Source organism: Plasmodium vivax, chromosome 6 (assembly GCF_000002415.2).
Source record: "Plasmodium vivax chromosome 6, whole genome shotgun sequence".
Taxonomy (NCBI): domain Eukaryota; phylum Apicomplexa; class Aconoidasida; order Haemosporida; family Plasmodiidae; genus Plasmodium; species Plasmodium vivax.
In genome coordinates, this window is record NC_009911.1 from 353,101 (window position 1) to 376,472 (window position 23,372).

The following is a 23,372-nucleotide window of genomic DNA, read 5'->3' on the forward strand; positions in this document are numbered from 1 at the left end:
TAACTATCAATATTCATTCTATATCTATTTTTAATATAACAAAAAATAGCACATCTATGAAATACGAATATAATTTGCAATGAATGCTCTAAATAACATATTAGGCAATAGTTTATGCATTTTGACTGTTGTTTCATAAAATTGAAATATTCCTAAACATAGAAACAATTATATAACATACCTTTTTAATGTTATATGGGTATATTTCATTATCTAATATATCAGTTGTTACATAAAAATTGTTCTTGTAGATCTACATACAAAAATAGTGTTCCCATGAATTCATCAAATGTTAATGGTTAAATTAGCTAAATAAAACGCCTACTACTAAATACAATTAGCATACTTTTTTAATTGTGTCAAAATAATAAACTAAACAAATATTAATAAAGCCAAACTGATCAAACAAAAAAAATTAAAAAAGGTATTAACTGAAAAAAATAAAGAGCACCAAGATGTGTGCAAAATTTCTTAAAAACAATTGTTTTCTTATTTACTCAGTAATGGTCGAAAATGTTGCCTCATATAACCTTCCAAATGAAGCGACACTCCCTAATATATTTCTATAAACTTTTTTTTTTACACAATATTTAGAAACTACTTCACATTTTGGGGAACATGTATAATATATCACTCCTTAATTTATCATTTTTATAAAATTTGCATAACACTAAACTACATAACTATGATATATAGCACACACCTGCTGTAGCAGTCTTACTCAAATGTACCTAAATTATAATTTAAACAATTTTAATTAATTAATGGGCATCTATACTACCGTGAATAGCGTATTGTATTTGCTCCTTAGTAATTAATACGTTATACTACGTGTAATCACTATTTTTAAAATACATAAATATTACTACCGCTTCTTTCTGTTTAATTTGCTTTCATCTTTAAAAATTTACACGTCTTATGTAAAATGTCTACAATTCCATTTCACCCTACTTAGCAATCAATTTTAAACTCCTCCATTATGCTACCTTCATTTTTCTACAAGAAATAACTGCACATATTATACTACTACTTCCAATATGCTCACTCCTAATAGCTTCACCTTATATACCTAGTTAGTAATGAGAATCTCCTTCAGCTTGATAAGTCAAATAATATTGATCATCTTCAGAATCCAATGACATATTTTCTGAATTATACCTTGCTAACTCATTTTCATACTCTTTGTAATAATTATGTTCGAAATTTTTTTTTTTCCTTTTTCTTTTGTGAGAATTTGACCCTAATCCAGAATACTATCACGAAAAAAAAATGTAATGTGTGTAAAAATATATACACTTTGTGTCTATAACTCTGAATGAAAAATAAATGAGATCTGCTAACACAATATTCTTATTTCATAAAATCGATTATGTAATTACCATGTTGTAAAAGAAAAGGAAGAAAATTGTTCCAAGAACTACAACAGCCATGATGATGTTACGAATAAAGTCAGAGTCCTGCTTATCATTCAATGTTCCTGATGTACTAGAAGAATCATGAGTGGGCACAGGTCCCGCAGAAGGTACAACCTGTGAAGTATAAGGTGGTATTCCAAGAACACCCATCCCAGAGGCTCCTTGTCCAGGTAATGTCACTCTAGGTAGTACTGCTGCAGTTGCATGACTTACTGAACTTGTTGAATCTCTTGTACCTGCTAGAGAATTTGAAGCTCCCTTTCCTGTCTTATCAACATCTGCACCTCCAGTACTTCCCGGCACTGCAGCAGGGGCATCCCTTCTATTTGAAGAAGATCCAGTTGATGAACTAAACCAGCTAGAAAACCCTAATCCAGTAGATGCACTGCCACTTCTTGCAGATCCACTATCTTTACATTCCTTTAATAAAGATATAAGATTATCTGGAATATATTTAGAAGTAGAAGAACAATCTGCGTAATTTGGACCAGCAGTCCACCATAAAAAATTTTTGCAGTTATCCTTCTTATACTTCTTATATAATATATTAATAAGGTTAAGATATTCACTATGCATTTTGCATTTAGCATTAGGTTTTGTACTAATCTCTTTTAAAATATCACTATATTTTGTTAAATAAATATAAGAGAATTTCCTTTTTTTCCATTCCTCCAAACTAACACCATTTTCGGTTTTAAGGGTGCACTTATGCCCTATAAGTTTTCCCTTAACCTTATCCACTACACCAGTAAGTTCTTTAATAAAGGATATACTATCTGTTTTTTTAGAAGGATCTTTAAATATGTCCCACAATTCATCGTAAAACCAATAAGTTAAATAATTGCAATAATTGCCATTTTTTATATTATCCTTGATTTCAGCTGTTTTTTCTAAAAAAAGCAAAACCTTAGGGCAAATTTTTTTTCCGTTTTCATCTTTCTTTCCTTGAGTATCGAATACTTTGCAAAGATCCTCATTTTTAGGTTTTTTGTTATCTGAAAAGAAATCATCATACATCGTACTAAGTTTCAATTCCTTCGCAGCTTTTTCCTGAAAATAGCCAAAAATAAGTTGTTACACAAATGTCAATTTTAAGGTTCTAATAATGGAATTTTCCGCTTTTGTCCATGACAAACGATTTACATATATCGTACAACACACATAATCATTTAAATATATAAATACCAAGTCAGCCACGGAAACTACTGTTGTCGCTGAAGGCTTTGACATTTTTCTTTAATATATTTGTACTTGTGATCTTCTAAATGTTTTCAACATGTTACTATATAAAAAGTAACAAAATGTATGATATTCTATCGAGGTATGCATAATGCATTATACTTAATGAAGCACTTATATGTACTCTCTACAATTTTTAGTCTTCTTATGATTACACTGTTTTTGTAGAATCAAGTTCCACTTCTAATTATCATGAGAACAGAATCAAAATATACCAATTAAAATCGTAGAAAATATATAGGAAGTGTAGTTAAATTTTAAAGTAATAAATTGCTATGCAATCATTTCATTGATAAATAAAAGAGGTTACTTTTAATTTATGCACCGAAATACTCACGCAAATAATTGACACGACTTGTTAAATATGCTTTACAAATAATCACGATCACTGAGGACATGTATATTTTTATGTAGGAATAATGACTTTCTCACGCTATTCAAATTTATTTTTGCACTTCAATTTGTAACATTTTCGCGTCCTCTACTTTTTACAGCAAAACGAAATCAGCCCATTGCCCATCTTTATCTGAAATTGTATTAAAGACTAGAATAACTAAAAATATAAATCTTAGCATAAACATTGTATGACAAATGACAAATGACATTTATTCGTTAATGTTAAGGGTGTATGTTATTCGAAACATTTTTCAGCCATAATTCCATTATTCTAGTACTTTCCAAAATTGTGTAATGGATCTGTAATGTCCACCCGAAGTACTAGTAAATTGTGTTGAAACCATAAGTTTATCATAAGCATTTCTTAAATGTTATTTTCAACAAATGTCCGATTAATACAGTTACTACGCTTAACAAAATTAGCTGAACTTACTGCCAAAATATGCCCTTGGCCAAAAAATAAAATAATAAACACAAATGGGCAACGTCCTATATAGACATTTTCATTTTTTTTCGTCCATTAACTGCGGGAATGTAGCGATAATGTATGGGGTGCTGTGAAAGGAATACCATGCCCTCTCTATATTTTTTATAATCTATTTGTAAATAACTTTTAACAGCATAGCACACTGCATTATTATACAGAAAAATGTATCATATTAAAGGTCGACAAAGTGCGATCATTGTGCACATCCAACTAATACTTTTTACACCCATTTTAGTATGTTAAAAAAATAGAAAATTCACTATGTCTCTAATCCTTTAATTTGTACCCGAATAGTATATCTAAATATTAAAAGTAATATTACTGTGTTCAGACGTTGTAAGAAAAGTTCATTAATTTGCAAAGAATTAGGCAAAAACTTTGCACACTTCAACAAATGGGCAAACAATTAATTTTTATAAATAATAACCAACCCATGTGCATAATTTATCTCGCGAAATTGACAATGTATATACCATACATTAATCCGTACACATAAATAAATACTCACGTTATAGTATTAACCACTTTAAAAACTCCTTTATTAGATTGTCCAATAATCATTTTATTAAAAAATGGAGTATTTCGCTGTTTGGGGGAGTTAAGCATAGACAAACTAGTTATATAATAATGTGTTCATATATAAAAAAAGTGAAACATCCCAACTACATATATTACTTAAAATAAATATTCATCGTTTCTGAGATGCATTCAAATAATTGTAATAGTGATGAATGAATTATATTTTCATTAATAAATTGTATTTTCATAAATAGTTATCATGGAGAAAACAAATAATTTGTTGAGGTGAAAGGCTAACATGATTTATTTAAACTACAAAAAAAGGGAATAAAATTTGTACACATTTTGATAAAAGGCAAAAATAAAATAAAAAGGAATGCAACAAATATAACGGCTTAAGCGTTTATAGTTATAATCAAATATACATAATTTGATTACTATTTTAATTTTTACAACAAAAATAACTGTTTTATATATTCTTAATCACATGACAAGACGTATACATAAATATTTTTAATAATACGTTTTACCAACTAACAACTTGAATAAATAATTAAAATTTTGTAATTCACTCTTTTTTTTTTCATTTGCTCGTTTGCCGCTAGCATAACTTTTTTTTATGCATCATACTTTTTATAATGTATTGCCACATATTTCTGCACATAATTCATTTTTCAATTTAATGAGCACTACAGAGCAAAGAAAAAACTTATTAACGAAATTTTTACCTATAAGGGTAAAATATTAATTCTTTCATCCAAAAAGATGTAGAAAATATTTACTGCTTTTATCCATATATAACTCCTCTCATTTTTTTTGATTAGTTGCTTTACATACTCTTGAAAAAAAACGATAAAATAACTTCATATATCCTCATTTATGATAAAAAAATTTTTCCTTTAAATAATATCTTATGCCATGCCTTTGTTACTCACACACTACGAATTTATAACTTTTTTCTTATCTAACAATGTTGTTGCTCCATGTTGTTACCCATATATTGTTCCTTTCTTCGGTCGGTAATTTTTTTTTACAATTTTTACACATGAGTTTTACCATTTCTGGATTGTTCACATACAGCGGATGTGCAAAATATTTCTCATCTTTAGTTATGGTCTTTTCGAAATGCATAAATCACGCCATATACATTTGTTAATCACTATATCAATAGCTTCTTCTTTACTACGTATATATGCAACTCCGTGAAATGATTCATTACAAGTGTTCTATATATATAGCAGGGTACGGTTTACCGGTTTTTAAAATACTTATTTTGTTTGATGCTTCGTAAAATAAAACTGTTCACACATGTCTCTCTTTTTTTGAGGGTTAACTTAACCAGGATGAGTAGTGTAAATTGTATGAGTTATCATCAGAATTACTGACTAACGATTCCTCACTTCCATATAACAGTACGATGTCTTCATAATCTAGGTTAGGTTTGATTCGCTGTCTTACTTTTGCTCGTGTACGCAACATGGAGCGTCCAAGTGGAGTAAACTAAAAAAAAAGTATTATAAAAAAAATATCACATATACAATATCATTTTCATATACGTAAGAAATTCCCAAAAAAATGTAGATCAGCACAAATATTGCAAAACGCTCACAATTTTAAGTAATTATTTTTTTACCTTATAGACCATTTGGAAAAGTAGATATACTGCAAATATAAAAAGCAAAAATGGTATAATAACCTCGACGGTAAAATAAAAGCCATTCACCGTTATACGATACATAAGGTTATCATTATCACCAGGAATAAAAAATTCTGATCCACGTAATCCCTCTCCTACCTTAGCTGAGACTAAATTTTTACTAGGTCGTTCACGCTTAAGTTTTTCCATAATTTTTATATATATCTCATCATTACGTTTAGGTTCTTTCTTTGAATCCCTAAATACATCGTGAACCTCTTTAAAACATTCATTTGAAGAATAAGTAAGAATAAGCCAAGGGTCTAAATAGAACAGAACACCTGCTGGGCGATATTTTTCATGATTATCAATATATCTTTTACAAATAAAACCCTCTATATTACATGAGTCTCTCCAAGTGTAGTATATGGGGATTTTCGGTCGAAGGTATTTACGGTATTTGTGGCAAGCTTCCTCTGCGTTAGCAATAATATCTTTTCTCGTTATTGGAAAATCTTCAAAAAAATCAAATAAATCCTTAATTTCCTTCAAATAACTCATGTTATAAATTAATTTGTCATCAGGATAGCACTTATAATCCTTATCTGGAATCTCCTTTTCAACAATTTTTTTCCATACACTATGAATCCTAGGAATAACATTCTCTAATTCTCCCTCAAGACCATATGGTTTAAGCTTATTATATACCTCCTCACATAACCAGTAATTTAAATCATAGCAACGCTTCTTAACGAATTCTTTCGTAGCCGCATCCTCCTGATGTACCCACGATATATTTTTGCTCAGATTTTTAAATAAGTCGCTATTCAAGCCATATCTTCTTTCCAAATCCTTCACTTCATTGTAATAGCTACTATATTCATATGTAGTTGCATTTTCCTTCAATTTCGTGTTAGCTACCCATGCAGGTAAAACAGTAAGATCAAAATCAAGCTAAAAATTATAAGGCAAAAACACATATATTATTATCTAAATACATATTCTCACTGCTCAAGATTTTACTGTTCTCAATAAACAGTGGCACATTCAAACATAGTACAATTAACAGATTATTTAAATATAAAAATTAAAATTAGTATTTACATGTACTGGACCACGCCTTGACATGATTGGGTTATTTTACTTTAAATTAAACACTTGTGAAATAAGTACTATGATCACATTTGCGCCTAATTAATATCTTAATTTTAACGATTAAAAATGCTATTTGTAGATATCTAACAATAACTTATTATAAATTTCTCAATCTGTATAAACACTTCTTAATAAAAAGCACAATATTTCATTATTGAAAATTCCTTAATTTAACATAGTTCTTTCAAATCTCAGCAAAAAATTATGCTATAATAAAATAAAAATAAACATTGCACAATTTTCAATATAACTTGTAAAAAATTAAACATCGAAAAAAAAAAGGAAATTTATTCCGTAAAAAAGTCTTTTATAATTTGTGACAAATTTTAATTTAAAAATATTTTTTTGAAGAACTGTAATTAAATATGCATATATAATAATAATAATTATTTATGTTTATACGAACACTGATGATTTTCTATATTTTATTAATAGTTTATGGGGGAAAAATATTGCCTCCTTGTTAAAATAGTATTCTTTTTTATTGATTTTTATGTACACGAGTAATACATCAAAACATTTAGAATAAATATTTGGTCCGAGAAACAAATAAATAATATTATTTTTTATATTTATTTGAAATGAAAATCATACAACGGGGTTTATTGTACAATGTAACACAACATTGAAAAATATGTATATCACAATTTTTTGTTAATATATATATTATCAGATAAATAAAATATACCTTCAAATAAAATGGTGTGGAATTTTCGATAATTTTAAGATGTTTTTCAACCCTTATAGGATTACATAAAATTTTATTTTCACATTTTTACCTTGGTACAAGCCCCATAATAGTGTAAAAATATAAAATAATAACAAACATCATAAATATACACAATTTTTAATGCCTTCCGCAAATTTAAATTCACCTAAAAATATTTTTTAAGGGTTGTTTTATTGAATACATAATTCGTTTTTTATTCTATCATTTTTTATTCTATCATTTTTTATTCTATCATTTTTTATCTATCATTTTTTATTCTATTATTTTTCATTATTGTGTAAAGTATATATTATAATAGAAGAAAGCCTATCTTTATCATGGCTCTTAAACCCTTTCAGCATTAATAGTGTTTTTTAAAAAATACATACATGTATAAAATTATGACCAAGAATTACGTAAAATATGTTTGCTTATTAATAAAATATATTCTTACCAATTTTTCGTTGTTTATTATTAAAGTGTAATAATTGCATTATTGCGCAGTGCTATGATTGTACATTTTTGTACACCTTTCCTACTTTGATGGCTTAGATATATCAATCCATATATATATTACGAATTGTACGCGTAATATATGGTTCCTACTTTAATTAATATAATGGTTATTTAAACACATTGTAGAGATGAATCATATTCCTTTGCTATTTAAAAAATATTACTCTGAAGAAATAGGACACACTTTCGCATTTTTGTGCAGTTAAATGTATTGGTCCCAGTTATATAACAGTTGAAATAACTACGGGATTTTATTAATTCATTATTTAAGTTTTAATTTTCTTATGTTTCTATTTTTTTACCTTTTTTTTTTATTAACTTTTTGTGTTAAACACAATTTTTTACATATGTGCGTTTTTAAATTTACACAGTAATTATAGTGAGCGTCATTATTTTACCATGTTTTTTCTATTTCACATTTGAATATTATGTTAATGAACGATTTTTACAGTTGTTCAGTATGTTATCTTCAATGGAATGCCAAGTACAGTGCACCTTAATTTGCACAATTAAATGTGTGATAGTATGATTTTTGCTTTTCAGTACATACTTATAGCAACGTACGCATGAAATTACTAATTATATATTTTAAGTATGAGTAGAAATCTATAAATATTTGATAATAATTAATTAAAACAATAAAAAAATGCCTTTACTATACGTATGAAAAGTGTGATTATTAATCGGTATAGCAATTCTGTATACTACTTTTAATATTCTCTCTTAAAAAAAGATGCGACACACAAATTATTGAATACAAACAATAATGCATAAAAAATTATGCATACGTAAGAAATTTAAAAGTGTGCTTATAAATTCCAAAATGTCTTAAATTTCTTTATTACCAAACGTAATTTATATGACGAAACTAGAAGGCGAATATATATACTATCATGTTTATCTAATTTGGACTGCTAATTGTGAGTACCTGCTTTATGCTTCCTCATAAATTTTTTATTATTTTTTAAAAGTTTTGTATTAAAAAAATATCATTATAGCTGAAAGTATCATCCATTCTAACAACAATATAAGTGACAAAAAATAATAATTTTTGCATTTTTTATTTTATTAAATAGGCATTAAACTTCTCTATAATTTTAATCGTTCATCTGCGCTCAGTATTCTACGTGATGATCCAGTTATTAATAATTATATTGCGCACTTGCAAAATAACTTAACACACTTTCAAAATATAATTCTTTTTTCAAATTTAAGATTTAATTATTTTGCATAAACGTTTATATTATCAACAAAAATCAAATGTCACTTCACAATTTATCATTATTAGATTACTTTTAAATGAATTCACTGCATATATATATATATATATATATTTTTTATTCTCTCGTGTTAATCACATATATATGTTGTAAGGAGCTATTCTTCTTATTAATATATTATAAAAAAATATATATAACGGATAAATTTTGTATTGTAAATTCTACTGAAACGTTACATATGTTTAATACTGCACCATTTTTACTTGCTAAAATTGATTTATTTTCTATTGTTGTCATATTTTGGTCATTTTTACGAAATATATTTCTTCGCATTTGATGAAAAGAAGCACTTTTGCTACAAGCATCTTTAGTAATGGGCATAGATATACACTCTCAAAGAATGACACACGTCTCTATTTTTTGTAAAGTTTTTTATATTATTTTTCAACCATCAACACTTTTTAGCTAAAAGTAAATACCCTGCAACTTAATCATAAAAAATTAAGCACAAAGAGTAAATTTTATAACCAGTTAAGTGCCTTTACTAAGAAAAGGGATTCTCCTTCCAACTTAGTAATCCAATGTTGTGTTAAAACCACAATAAGATATCAAATATTATTTTAATAATAAGTGAAAAGGCACTCATTCTTGCTTAATTAATGCATCCGTCTTTCCTTGATTTACATTAATTATATGATATAGCGAAGATTCTTTTTTTGCACACTTCCATATAAATGCTAAAATTATAAAAAACTCATGGATATATCATATATCTCTTCATTCTAATTTTAAAAACAAAAAATAGGGTTTCACGAAGTAAAGTATATTTTTGGTAAAATTATCTATTTTGTGGACCTTTGCCAGGTATTTTAAAATATAAGAACATCTCCACTAAGTACACAAATAAACCTATTTGATTTAATCGCATTATATTATGCCACTTCTTAAATATGTCACTACTTGAAATTGATTCATACAATACTGTAATAAGCAAAAGTTATGTTATGCTTCCTAATTTTCTGTTAAGAATTATGTGCTGCAATTAACTTATTATCAAATCCTTCTTTGTAACACTCCCATTTATTGGTATCAAAAATAGCCGTAATAAGACGCAACACAGAAATATCTAATTGCCCACATTTTATACGCTATCTTTTCAATATTATTTCATAATATCAACTATAAAGCTTCATTAGTTGTTGATTACACTTTCCTAGTAGATCCATGGTCTCATGTAATTAGCTGAAATAAATTCTCGATTATGTATAATTTAATGTCATTGGGTACCTCCAATAAAATCAATTTAGAATAAAAAATGTATAAAATTTTTTTAACATTTCTGAAATGAGTCTCAATTGCTTTCATAAAAATAGATAATTTGAAAAAAAGAAAGAAATATGTGCTTCCATAAAAATGTTTGTTTCAGCATCCAGTAGAAAACAAGGAAATAAAAACAACAACAACGCAATATAGTGTATAAAAAAGGATTAAATTATAATAGACACTGTTTTATAGAATGATATTTCCTAAAATCAATAAGTATATGTACTTATGATCATTAATATCATAACTGTTCTGCATAGATAATAATTGATTCCTTCACAGAAACGTTCCTAACAATATGTCGCTAAGTGTTCTATATATTTTATTAACCTAAAGGAATTTTTCTTCACAATGTAGAGATATGTCGAGACTAACCATACAACACTATGAAGTGCATACATTATATTAACTCATACTGGGATGCTTCTTAATTTACCCATTCAAAATTCTCCATAATGTGATTTCATTCCTTACTCATTCCAGCTGCTGCATTTCAGTGAAAAAAAAAATAAATAAATTCTAATTAAACAAGTTAGTGGAATAGCTCTTTTTTATTATTAATAGCAATTATTTACACCTTTTAGCTCTTTATAAATTCATTACATCATGTTAGAAAATATAAAATGATAAAAAAAAATTATATATCATGTCTATGAAGCCTGAATAAAACGAATTCTCTTCTACTATAGCAAATTGTTACTACACTATGCATGATGATCTGTATATAACTGTTGTTAACTTTGAAATATATTTATTTCTAAAATAGACAAAAGTGCTATTTTATAATATACAAATAGCATCCTATTTTAGCTGTGTAATAAGAAAAAACAATGCAAATTTTGTCACAATAAATGAGCTCTATACTATGTATTCCAAAAGGTTATTTCCTCAATTATTAAAAAAATGGAACAGTAGTAATGAAATATGCATTTGTTTTTTTTGAAACTTAAAAAAATCATGAATTTATGTTTAATATAAAATAAATATCAAAAAAAACAAAAACAAGCTACACAATAAATTACATTTTGTGTAGTAAAAAATACAAATTAAATTCATAATTTAACTGCATTAAGTGAAAATTGCTATCATATGCCACTCTAATTCGAGCGCGATTTATTTTAGTAAAGGTGAATACTTATAAAAAATAGATTAATGTATATTGATTCGAAACATTAAAATATGCTAAAATATTACCTAAGATACACAACAAAGCAGAATCAAATTAATATATAAACCATACACAAGCATAATTGTATACATTTATTCAATCTACCGAATATGTTGCATTTTTGCAAAGCTGGGTTGATAACAGTTAAATTCACAAAATTCACGGATATGATATTATTGATGATATTATTTATATAAATCTTTAGAGGATTTCATTGCATTTGAGAGACTAGCACTTACAACGGGATTTCATTTCATTTTGCATTATCAGATCAAATTTTATTTTTTTTACTAATATGTAAATAAGACTTGTGATGGAAAAAATTCCGAAAACGTGTGAAATTAATATATTAAGTGTCAACAAAATGGGTGCTATGGTAGTATATTCTTCCAAAACTTTTGTTGCACGTATTATAAATACTATTAACCCAAACAACTTCGTAACAAATGGCATAATCAAAAATAAACGGTATTTTTTAAATAATATTTTTGCAAACATTTTTTTATTGACATTTTTATCTTCTTTAAGATCATATATATAAGTAAAATTTTTAAATACTTTTTTTTCAAAATGTTTATCTATCCTTTTCCAAAGAGGTGGACTTGATCGACCTTTCTTATAACGCGGTTTAATTTTTTCATCCTTCTTTTTATAACTTTTTTTTAATTCATTTTTTGATAATGTAGTTTGATTGTTACTTCTTAATTTGTTGTTCAAATTATAAGCAAAAATAATTTCTTCTGATCCTGTAGTTTTTGATTCCACTTCATCTACATCATTTTCTAATAAACGTATATTTATTAAATCCTTAGCCTTAAATATTTTTTGCTTCCTACATATTGATCTATAAGAGTAACTCTGAAAAAGAAAAACAGTTATATAATATTCATAACGATAAATAAATCCGAATTAAATTATTGCATTACTAAATTTATATGTTGAAGAATGCATAAAGAAAAAAGGCTCTTAAATATGTTTATTATACCACATCATTGTAATCAATCCTCGTCAAAATTATTAAGATTAGTGTAGGTATTTTAAAAAATGTGGTGATTTTATATTTTCTATACATAAGATACTTTTAAAAATTTCGTACTACTTCACTTAAAGAAATGTCGCATATCTGTTAAAATGATTGGTAATAAAAAGCGCTTTCTCATAACTGTTATTATTTAACTTCATTATATTCTATGTATATTATATTTAATAGAATCTACAATATATCATACAGAATATAGTAAATTATATAAAAGGATAATTAGCAGCACAAAAAAATATTTAACCTTTTTTAAAATCTATTATAATAAAAACAATTTAAAAAAAATATATGTATCTTCATAATTCGTTGGTAAACACTAAAAAATACAAATTAGTTATTTTACATTAGGAAAAAAAAATAAGTGTTCTTAATTTTTTTAAAATGATTAAAAATAAAACATTACAAAAATAAGATAAATATTTTTAAAACTATTTAAATTTATATTCCTTTTTGAAATTTCTTTTTATTGCAGTTAATTATCCCATGTAAATAACATATATTTATAAATCAAGTTTAAGAATATACCTAATTTTTATTTAATACAATTTTTTATCCTTTCCTATTTTCTAAATATTTCTTTTAAAAAATAATATATAATATATGCATATTTTAATGCCCTAATTTAATATTAAATATTTATTCTTATGAAACTTCGACATAATCTAGGAATATAATTGATATATATTTAATGAAAATAATGATAAATTTTATACACGCATAAGTTAAACAGAAATAATAAATATTATTTTTTACTAAAACGTAATTCGACATATTATATATTTATCCTAATAAACGATATAATTTTCTGTTATAATTATTTATTCGTTTTTTAAAATTCAATGAGGAAATTATTAATCTATTTTAGCTTCATTTGATACTTTCAATTTATTCCAAGGAACATATAAATGATGAATAAACTTATTATATAAATGTATATTCGCTCATTCATTTGTTTATATAATTATTTTATACATTTATGAAATTATATACACATGATGTTTCAGAATTTTAAAATAGCCTTTTTCAGTTGATTGATTTCCCCTATGTTATAACGATGTAGAAAACAAAATTTTGATACTTCAATGTTTTTCAAAATAATTAGCTAATTTTTGCATTGCAAGTTGTATCAATTTTTTTTTCCTACAACATCATTCAGTGAAATAGTAGTTTTCTAACGCTTCTGTAATAAATTTAGTGCCTTTTTTAAACCATAATAATATTAATAGCGTGTTAATATAGGCCAACATATAATTTATTTTATTAATTGAGCAACAGTGTGACCTATTATTACTCTATTTATGTTTTGTTTTTAATAATTAATTTATTTCCCTAATATCGTCGCAATTTTAGTGTATATATATTTTAACATTTCCTAAGAGTACAGAACTTACCATAAAAATATAATTAATATTTTTATGTATATATTTTTATAATTTTTCTGAATTTCGTGAAATTCCTATTTGAAATGTTTCTTCTATAATAATCACACTTTTATTTTATTGAAACCCTTTTTAAGAAAACATATACCAATTTTGCGTTATATTACAAAATGCTAATACAGATAAAATGGAAAAATAATAACCCACTTCATATGTTATGTGACGCAAAAATGTATCTCTACATTTCCTACATATAAAGGTGTTACGCATACTATTAAAGTTTGAAATTACAACAGATCAGAATAATATATATATTAATAAAAAAAAAAATTTAAATATATTCGTACAGAGGCAATAAACAAATATGCTTCGATTAAATAAGGCACATATATTATAAAAAAAAGAAATATAGATATATATATACATCAATATTCATATTATATTACTTAACAGCATATACACATCATATAATTAATAGAACAATGTCACATGCTTCTCCCCATTTTAACATGTGTAAAACGCGGAGATATGAATATTATTCCCTATAATAGATATAATTCATATAAATAGCTTAGATTCATCTAAATTGCTATAATATATAGCTAAATATGAAGATTTGTGTGGGACATTATTTAAAAATATATGACAACCAAAACAGAAATAATCATTAATTTATTATGATTAGCTATGAAAATTAAATTTGGTCGACATTTTTTACATTTTGAAAAATTAAGAAATTATGCATATTTATGATAATTCAAATAAATCCATATAGCATATACAATATAAGTGCACAAATCTTACTCTTGTAGTACTGATATTATTTTTACTATATAATCAGATGAATATAAAATATTATATTACAATTTTTCTCGTTTTCACTTAAATTTTTATTGCTACACTTACGTATATAATGTGTTATAATATATGTTTTACGAAATATAGATTAATTAAACGAAAAAAAATAAAATGAATACATCCCATCATGTTGGGAAAATATAATTACAATGACATAAATGACCAATATGAAAATGAGTTTGATGCAAGAATAGCAAAACTTATAATATAAAAAATACACTCAACCACCGTGCGCATCACAAAAATAAATAGAAACCTATAAAAAAGGCCTTATAAAATCCGGGAACCATAATATTACGCAAGCGAAATATAAAGAAAAATACATAAGTTGCTAAACCCATCAATTATTAATAAATTAAATGACAATCTAAAACATTTGACATATGAATGTGCAGAAGATAAAGAATGTCAAGAATCTCAATATTAGAATAAATCTAAGGAGAATGAGCGAAATCCTATAATTCGATTAGCCGAGAATTTTTTTATTGGCTTATCCATCTTTACTGGTATTTCTGCATATTACCTTAACAATAATAATGGTGAAAAAAGGAAGGAAATCCAGATAAATTTTACAAAGAATTTGTTGATTTACCAGTTATAACGAAAATTATAAAGATGAATCCATTCAATTCTGTTTCAGCGAAGCTGATTAATCGCAATAGTAAATAAATGAGCAAATGCATATATTTTATTTTAAAGTAGACAAATAATAAAAAGTTTTTAATGCTAAGTTTATCAATAAAGTCAACATTACATAAACAAGAAAACTGAAACATGCTTAATGGCATAAGTTTACAAATAAATGTAGCAGAATGTACATATAAAAATAACTAATGCTTAGTAACGATAGCTTAAAAACATAATCTATTTATTCCCAGCTTTTCTGGAGAAAAAGATATACACACAGAAGTATACTTTGTTTTTTATCCTTTCATGGATACAAACCATGTGAAAACAAATGTATTAAGGAGACCCAAAACAAATTACCAAAACTGTGTAGATAAAACTAAATCAAAAAAATGTTTTTGCAACAACAAAAAAAAACATAGATAATTTGTTCATTTGCCACCGTTACATAGTGATTAATAAGGTATATCCATTTCAATCACAAGCCTCAGTATTTATGAGGAAATTTTTTTCAATGGCACTTCATTCAAAATATGGCCATTTAAAAAAATAAAATCAATCAAAAATATCAATTTGTAATTACAAAATCAGCTCAGCAGTAATTAAGGAGTAACTACGCCATATTTATCACTTCATATATTTACTGTATCCTTCAGTGACAAACGTATATAGTACAAGTTATCCTTATTTATTATTTGTCTCATTTTGAGTTTTTTCCCAAATGCATTTGCAATAAGAATCATAAGGCATTTTCGCTATTAATATTAATTTATATATGATTTATAATTTGTAAAATTATGCGAAAAGTATTTAATAAAATTTCGCTAAATTTTCGTTTGTTTGATTTGTGCATTGTTTACGTTCAACTACATTAGAATTTGTTCCACTTTGACATACATTACTTAAAAGTAGCATCTCCAAATTTGTTCATTCATTCATAAAATGTACTCATAGAGTAGTTTTATTGCTTTCCAAATTTAAAAGTTTTTTTTTTGTGCATTCATAAACCATATGAAGGTTATGTTCCTTCACATATGTATTAATTTCTTGTGCGTTTTTTACATATATGAACATAAGGCGCTATTTTATTATATGAACTTTTGCAAAAACTATCTTTAACATCCTTATATTATTGTTTTAGTGAGTAATTTTCCCACTTTCACAGTTATATATTTGTTAATTTTTTTTTTTTTTTATACTCCTATAAATTGTTTACAAATTAGGGAAATCTCTGACAATAAAAATCCATTGAAAATTTTACGAGTCCCTGGTTTCAATTATGAATTCTGTAATATCGTTATGATGACAATTTCTATGTTTTCATGTTCATTCTTCTTAAAATGAATCTTATCATATGCTCTGTAGGTCACCCCTTCTTTTAATCTCATATTCAAAAAAGAGTTTACAATTTAGTTCTCTTCACATTTAATGTTCTTACTAATCGAATGTATTCCCCCATGTATATTGTTAATATAGGAGAAAATATGTATTATATATAATTTTTACAGAAAAAAAAAGCAAATATATAACGTAATTTTAATGTTATCGCATTAATCAATGTTTGATCTTCGAAAGGAGTAGGTCTTTCTACATTTTGCCCATTTAAACATTACTACCAAATCATAGACTATTACAACTGCTTTCTGCTTTCACAATTTTGTTCGTTAACATATTGTTCTTGTTGATTATATTAGAAGCAGTTATATATATGTGTGTACAACACTTCACACAACTCTTATATGCATCATCCTTTTTTATTTATATTTTCTTTATTATTTAGATTAAATTAGCATAGAGACTTCTTTCCTTTTCAATGTCTGCGTTCTAACTCGGTTAATATATCATATGATAATATTGTAAAAGCATTTCATCAAGGATTATACGATAAATATAAATCCGAGTTAACGGGATTTGTGTATTCATATTCTGAATCTTCCCCTGACATTTCTTCCATATATTCATCATAGTAGCCTCGTTCACTTTGTCTTCTCCTTTTCTTGTTCAACCCGTAATTGAAGGGATTAAACTAAAGTACAAATAAATATATATATGTATATATATTTGTATATATGTACATATGTACACCCATTTTTGGTAATTTTAAAATTTCAATGATAATAAATTATTAATGGGAACACAAAATATATTTTTTTAAATATCATCAGTACATACCCTATAATGCCAGAAAAACATAAAAATCGTTCCCAAAATTAAAGCAGTTACAGAGATATTGCGGAATAAACTTGAACCAAATAAACCATGTATTCCATCTAATACGCCCGAATTTACAATACTATTTTGAGAAGACTGCTCAAATTCTTGGTTCAAGTGTGAATCGGTGAACCCAATAGCATTCGTAGGACCTACTATGCTATCAGTCTCTCTTCCTAACAAATTATGAGATCCTTTATTTATTTCTGCTTCTGCAGTGTTTTGTTTCGATGTACTATCCCGTGGAGTTGATAATGTAGAACGATCTTGTGCTACGGTATTTTCTTTACCACTTGATTTTGCTAGATTAACGCATGATGAAGTACCACCGGTGGATGCTGAACCTGGGCACTCGACTGCTTGTTCAGTTTTTCCTAGTTGAACGCGTGGCTCTGTGCTTGGTTTAGTTTGGGCGCCAACAATCCCAGGTGGTTTAGATTGAACCGTACTTCCAACTCCATTAGCTGGCTTAGAATGAACTTCTTTTGCAGCTCCACGAGGGGGCCCAAGCAACCAGGACATAAATCCTCCAGATGTAGCAGCATTTCCTGCAGAGTCTTTAACATCCTTTTTTGGAGTTAAAGCAGCCTGATTCTTTTGTGTATCTGCACCTGCTCTATTCGTTTTAGGATCCCCCCCAGTGGTTGTAGATCCAGATACCACTTTTGGTTTGAGTGGGACCTTCTGTTCTTCACATTTTAATGCTTTTATTAGTTTATCCGGATCATACTCATCTTCACACATAAAATAGTTAGTACATTCATATGTAAAAAAACAGCAATCATGATCACCATTTTCATCCTTATGCTTTTTGTACAGCATATCAATGTGATTAAGATACTTTTTATATTTATCACATTTATCATTAGGAGTAGATATTTTACTTTTAACACTTTTATGGTTGTTAAAATAATCATACAAATCCTTCTCTTCCTTTAATATTTTTAATTTTTCAGATGAATAATAAGCACAAGGGGTAGTTTTAGCTCTATTAATATTACTTCCTACTTCATAAAGCTTACTAACAGCAGATTTAGCAACACTGTCTTTTTCATATTTTATATAAAATTTCCTTATTTGATCATAAACCCAATATTGAAATTGATTGCATCTACTTCTACGATCATTAACATTTTGCATAGCTACTATTTCTTTTAAATTTTTTTCAATCTTGTTGCATGTTGCAAAAATATCTTGGTATTTATCTTTGTGCTGTCCGATTTTTGATATACATTCCTTGCAATCATTTTCTTTGACTTCCTTATTGAAAATTTCGTAGATATCATACGATTTTGACCCCCCTAGAATTTCTTTCTAAAAAAAAAAATGGAAAAATTCAGCTGCATGTTTAATTTTTTTGCTAATTGTAGAACATCTACTAAAATTCAAGAAAGGAAAAATAACAACATATCGTTATCTAACTCAAGTTATAAATTTAGTAACATACCAACTCATTTTCATCTAATTGGGACATTATGTTAGACTATGCTTGTATTAAATAAAATGACAATGCTCATACTGATAGATATATGTAAATATGAAAAGGAAAAACATATTATCTACTGAAAGATCATGTTTTCCTTCATTAATTAAATAAATGGAGTAAATATTTTATGTAAAATGATCTACAATTTTGTAATTATTTTTAATCCATTATAATATGCAGTTATAACGACATAAAATAGGATTTTTTTTATTTGGAACTAAATTAACTAAAAAAATAATAACCCTTAAGAAAAACCAAACATCATTCAAGTATGGGCATAAAACTCTTCAGGGTTATAAATGAATTTACTGTGTATTTTGTTAATTATGAGAAATAAAATGAATTATTTATAATTTAAATATGCATATACTATACAGAATTTTATATTAAAACATTTAGAGAACATTTTTAAAATAGTAAGATTTTTTTTTATACCTATATGAATCGTTCCCAACATAAAATTAATTAATATTTCTTGCTAACAGTTTTTACATCGCTTTCTAATTTTCAATTTATGCTAATTATATTTATTCTATTCGGTAAAAATTTGTATAATCAAAATATGTAATTTTTTTTTTCTTTTCCTTAGTTTAAATTGCTGAATAAAATCGTCCGAAGAACAAAAAATGTAAGAAAATAGAAAGGAAATAAAACGATTTAGGAAATACGATGAAATGAATAAATAACATTTTACAAAAAAAAATTATTGCAAAACATTACAATAATTTACGATAATGGGTCCTATTTGGAACATAGACTGACTATATTTTACAATTTCTATATATTTAATGTTCCATTTTTTCTTAATATAGCATCAATAATAATTCATTATCCCTGCAAATACATCAAAGGGTCCTTATTTAATTTATAAACGTTTTAATATTAGTATGTATTTGTAATTTCTATGTTGAAAGGAAGGTTATATGATAATTTTTTACATTAAAAATTTTGCAAATTTTTTCAAAGTTATATATTTAATACTAGCACAAAAAGGGATTATTTTTTTTTATAACATATGTCAATATGGTAATGTGCTTAACTGAAAAGGAATTGACCTTGCCAAATATACTGTAAATTATTCCCTAAAAATGTTACATTGTAACCTATTTCAATTGTCTATTTTCGGGCAGCTTAATTATTTTTATTTTGTTTTTGTTCCTTATAAACATTAGAACTTTGTATAGACTTAAATTATTTAAAACAGGAACATATCAGAATAATTCTTGCGCAATATTCCACTTTCATTTTGTAATTGAGCTTCTTAAATCATCCTGCATAGTGTAGTAGTGCATATACATAATTGCTATATTTTATTCTATTTACATTGAAAATTTTGTCTACTGTATAACATAATCTGAAAAAAAATTAAAAGTATCACAATTGTCGATGTTTATATAAAGAAAAATTTTCTTCTCCTGTCAAATTAAACCCTGAAAGAAAAAAGATTAGTATATGTTTTTAATTAAATAATGAACAACAAAATTTTTGTTTAAACAGATATTTATGGAAAATATGTTTATGTGCTGAGGTAACAATGGTCATTCACTTATTTCCACTTTTGAAATACGCTGTATTTTTTTTTATTTTATGAAGAGTTTTTTTTATTCGGCACAACTAGCACTGGGGTATTATAAGATAAAATATTTATTTTTTTTAACGCTGAAAAATAATTCGATGATAAAATAATTTTTACTAATAATTTACCTAAATCGTGAATTAGTATTATATTTCTAATTAATGCGTGGATGATCACGTCCTAAGTAATAAAAATTTACTTGTTCTTTTGAGGATACGATGGCTAATTATCTTTTATGATATATTTTTTCTGGAGATAATTTTTTAATACAAATGGTAGTAGTAAAACATACAAGGACTGTCTTTTTTTCGACCATTCTGCATTACATAATTGCAAAGAATTGCTACTACTATTCTATTGTCATTCCTATTTTATCGGTATTCCCACTGACATCGTAAAACTATTTCGTAGATGTCTTTGACAAAAAAAAAAAAAAGCATTTAAGAGGAGTACTTTCTTGCTTTAAGTTATATTTGTGTCACAAATAATTACAAATTATAAAAATGGTATTATTTGTGCACATGTAAAAAACTATGTTAGCTCCAATTCTAAATTTAACTAATAAAAAAAAAAGAAAAGGGAAAAAGAAAAAACATATATATATTCATTTTATAAGTATAAGCTAAATGAAAAGCTAATGATCAAACGTTTTTATAAGGAATATTTCAAAAGAAAAATTACTTAAAAAGAAAAAATATCTATGTAGCGCAAAATAATAAATGCAATTCGGAACAATACAAATTAATCACCTGAACAAATCAAAACAAAAAATTCATTTTTATAACACGATATGTGTTAAATGGTTAAAAATATTGTGTCCTCCTCACCTTTATATTACAGTAAATGCAGTTCTAAAATCAAATGTTATAGGAATGCTCAGAATATTATGATGAACGGAATAGCAAGTGGTTTTCTACTTGTAGCACCACCAATCGAGAGTTTAAACACGTCCATATTTCATGTAGATCCTTCATTTCTTATAAATCCTTGTTTATAGAGAATTTCTCAACATCTAGTGTATCCACAAATGGGTGCATAAAAAACGTGGTTATAATGAGTTTCAATTTAGAAAGTAATATAATTGTGCCACATCTGCACAGGCACTGTTTTTTCGTGTTATTCATATGGGAAGCATGGCGCTTACACGAACAACATGTAAAAATTTTACTATTCATTTCGGTTATAGTCCCTTTTGCATTTCTGCACAATTCGGTGCCTTAATTTTGTGATTCTTTTTTTATTTGCTTCTTCATCTAAGAAACAAAACATGTATTTCCTTCAAACACCTTGATATATAGAACAAATGCGAAAGGAACCTTTTCCAATGAGGCATTGATTTTACAATATAAACATATTTTATAAAGCTTTAACTTCTTTGCTTTTAATATGCTATATTTCCTTTTAATATAGCTATGTAATGCGCAGCAGAACAGAAAAATGGGAATTTTTAGTACAGGGAAAATATATAAGGAATGAAATACTTTTTTTTAAATTATACACACAGTCTTTTTGACAGCAAATGAAAATAATATTTTATGAGAAGCTTTATCTAATTCTTAATAAGTTAATCTGCCTTAATGGTGATTAAATCAACAGCTTAAAAATAGAAGAAAACATATGCTCTGAATCTTAAGTGTATATCAATATGAGTAAGACAAAACGAACAATAAACAAAAAGGAATAATAAATGTGTATGTTAGTTAGTACGTGTAAATGTTATAGGAAACGTCAAGGATTTAGTATATATATACTTTTAAAATTATAAATGGATTATTATATATGCATGCAACAAATGTGAACAAATATTATAAAGCAACAATGTAAAAATTTATATTTTAAAAAATATAGTTAAATACTATGGAGAATATAAATGTAGAATCCATAAAATAAGAAATTATAAAAATTTAACATGGTAAAAAAGAATGAAATAAAAAATATAAATGAAAACAACAATAATAAAATTATATAAATATCTTTTGTTTCACCAAACATATTAAGTAAAAATTAAATATTTTTTTAAAAAGATATTATATAAAATTTTAAATAATGATTAAAGTATCCTTCATATACTTAAAAAAGCAATAACATGTGCGTTAGACGATAAATACAGTTAACGCAACAGTATCATTGATTAATTCAAGTATTAACTGGTTATATATGCATATATAGCATTTTTTATATAATATAAACATAAAAAAAGAAAAAAAAGTAAATAAATAAAAGCAAGAAGAAAAAAAAAAGAACCTCTCAAATTGTGTTCTTTTTTATAGTTATAAAAATTAACAATTTAAGTAAATGTTTATTATAATGAATGGCCTACTCAATAAGAAATACAAAATAATATCAAAACAAATTGTTCTAACAAAAAATGAAAAAGTAATACTTTTTACATTTATATTAACAGTACTATATA

General features: G+C 25.9%; 2 protein-coding genes across 2 annotated transcripts, besides 18 other annotated features; both read right to left on the reverse strand.

The window, feature by feature from the left end:
• The first annotated feature begins 3,848 nt into the window (after positions 1–3,848).
• Positions 3,849–4,008: a microsatellite.
• A 1,669-nt stretch (positions 4,009–5,677) lies between these two features.
• On the reverse strand, positions 5,678–7,066 carry PVX_004535 (variable surface protein Vir, putative; the record flags this gene model as incomplete). Its single annotated transcript, XM_001608333.1, has 2 exons — positions 6,797–7,066; positions 5,678–6,646 (listed from the first exon to the last, which is right to left on the reverse strand). The coding sequence occupies exons 1-2, from the start codon at positions 6,818–6,820 to the stop codon at positions 5,678–5,680; spliced, it is 993 nt and encodes a 330-aa protein (XP_001608383.1). The 5' UTR covers positions 6,821–7,066.
• Positions 6,913–6,937: a microsatellite.
• Positions 7,067–7,213: 147 nt separating the features above from the next.
• Positions 7,214–7,255: a microsatellite.
• Positions 7,256–7,770: 515 nt separating this feature from the next.
• Positions 7,771–7,851: a microsatellite.
• Positions 7,852–8,261: 410 nt separating this feature from the next.
• Positions 8,262–8,289: a microsatellite.
• Positions 8,290–8,875: 586 nt separating this feature from the next.
• Positions 8,876–8,904: a microsatellite.
• A 482-nt stretch (positions 8,905–9,386) lies between these two features.
• Positions 9,387–9,408: a microsatellite.
• A 41-nt stretch (positions 9,409–9,449) lies between these two features.
• Positions 9,450–9,489: a microsatellite.
• Positions 9,490–10,012: 523 nt separating this feature from the next.
• Positions 10,013–10,059: a microsatellite.
• Positions 10,060–10,418: 359 nt separating this feature from the next.
• Positions 10,419–10,442: a microsatellite.
• Positions 10,443–11,647: 1,205 nt separating this feature from the next.
• Positions 11,648–11,674: a microsatellite.
• Positions 11,675–15,492: 3,818 nt separating this feature from the next.
• Positions 15,493–15,518: a microsatellite.
• A 902-nt stretch (positions 15,519–16,420) lies between these two features.
• Positions 16,421–16,449: a microsatellite.
• Positions 16,450–17,837: 1,388 nt separating this feature from the next.
• On the reverse strand, positions 17,838–19,526 carry PVX_004537 (hypothetical protein; the record flags this gene model as incomplete). The annotated part of the gene is made up of 2 exons (XM_001608334.1): positions 19,345–19,526; positions 17,838–19,211 (listed from the first exon to the last, which is right to left on the reverse strand). Exons 1-2 carry the CDS (start codon positions 19,369–19,371, stop codon positions 17,838–17,840), a joined length of 1,401 nt encoding a protein of 466 aa, XP_001608384.1. The 5' UTR covers positions 19,372–19,526.
• Positions 19,527–19,887: 361 nt separating this feature from the next.
• Positions 19,888–19,935: a microsatellite.
• A 485-nt stretch (positions 19,936–20,420) lies between these two features.
• Positions 20,421–20,482: a microsatellite.
• Positions 20,483–22,294: 1,812 nt separating this feature from the next.
• Positions 22,295–22,329: a microsatellite.
• A 3-nt stretch (positions 22,330–22,332) lies between these two features.
• Positions 22,333–22,357: a microsatellite.
• A 960-nt stretch (positions 22,358–23,317) lies between these two features.
• Positions 23,318–23,342: a microsatellite.
• Positions 23,343–23,372: the final 30 nt, after the last annotated feature.